The 684-nt window shown below is 38.9% G+C and overlaps 1 protein-coding gene across 1 annotated transcript; it reads left to right on the top strand.

Moving 5' to 3' along the window:
* Positions 1–213: 213 nt before the first annotated feature.
* On the top strand, positions 214–514 carry JH06_5795 (elongation factor 1; the record flags this gene model as incomplete). Its single annotated transcript, XM_014669136.1, has 2 exons — positions 214–272; positions 307–514. The coding sequence occupies 2 exons, from the start codon at positions 214–216 to the stop codon at positions 512–514; spliced, it is 267 nt and encodes an 88-aa protein (XP_014524622.1).
* Between the last annotated feature and the right edge of the window lie 170 nt (positions 515–684).

Here is a 684-nt window from a genome sequence, read left to right as displayed (position 1 = left end):
TTAAATCAGTTCAATATCAAGATAATTCAAGAAAATGAATAGTACTAGATGTTTTGTTCACTCTTTTACTCTTATCTTGCTTTTTTCATGAAACATCAAGAATATCATCGTTATTGTTTCTGTTAATGAGAAAATTGGATTTGTTCTTTAGGACAATCATTGTATTAGTTCTATATTTATGCTAGGATTCTGCTTCGAATTAGTGCAATGATGATGTTAATTGTCTCACGTTTTCCAGAGTTTTGTTTTTCATTCGTTGTTGTTTATAATGAGTATGATTTCTCTTTATGAATGGTAATTTCTAGTCTTTAAGACCCTCGAAGAGTTGAACGAGTACTTCCTGAACCACTCTTATTGTGTTGGTTATGCTCCTTCTAGTATTGATGCTGCCATGTTTGCTATGGTTCACAAGTATATGGATGCTGCCAAGTATCCTCATCTGGCTCGTTGGTTCACTCATATGTGTTCCTTCCCCAATAAGGCGTATTCTTCTTTCAATAGGAATCATTCGTAGTGCCTTCCCTGTTGTAGATGCTGAGTTCAAGTTGGAGCTTGCTTGCGAGGCCCCCAAGGCTGAGGAGAAGGAGGAGGAGAAGAAGGAAGAGGAAGAGGAGGAAGAGGATCTGTTCGGAGACGATGACGATGATGAGGATGACGAGGCCGCTGCTGCTATGGAGGCTAAGA

The sequence above is a fragment of the Blastocystis sp. subtype 4 genome, assembly GCF_000743755.1.
Source record: "Blastocystis sp. subtype 4 strain WR1 chromosome Unknown seqid_1133, whole genome shotgun sequence".
NCBI classification, from domain to species: domain Eukaryota; class Bigyra; order Opalinata; family Blastocystidae; genus Blastocystis; species Blastocystis sp. subtype 4.
The sequence above is the reverse complement of the archived record's forward strand: the minus strand, read 5'-3'. Positions and strand labels throughout refer to the sequence as shown.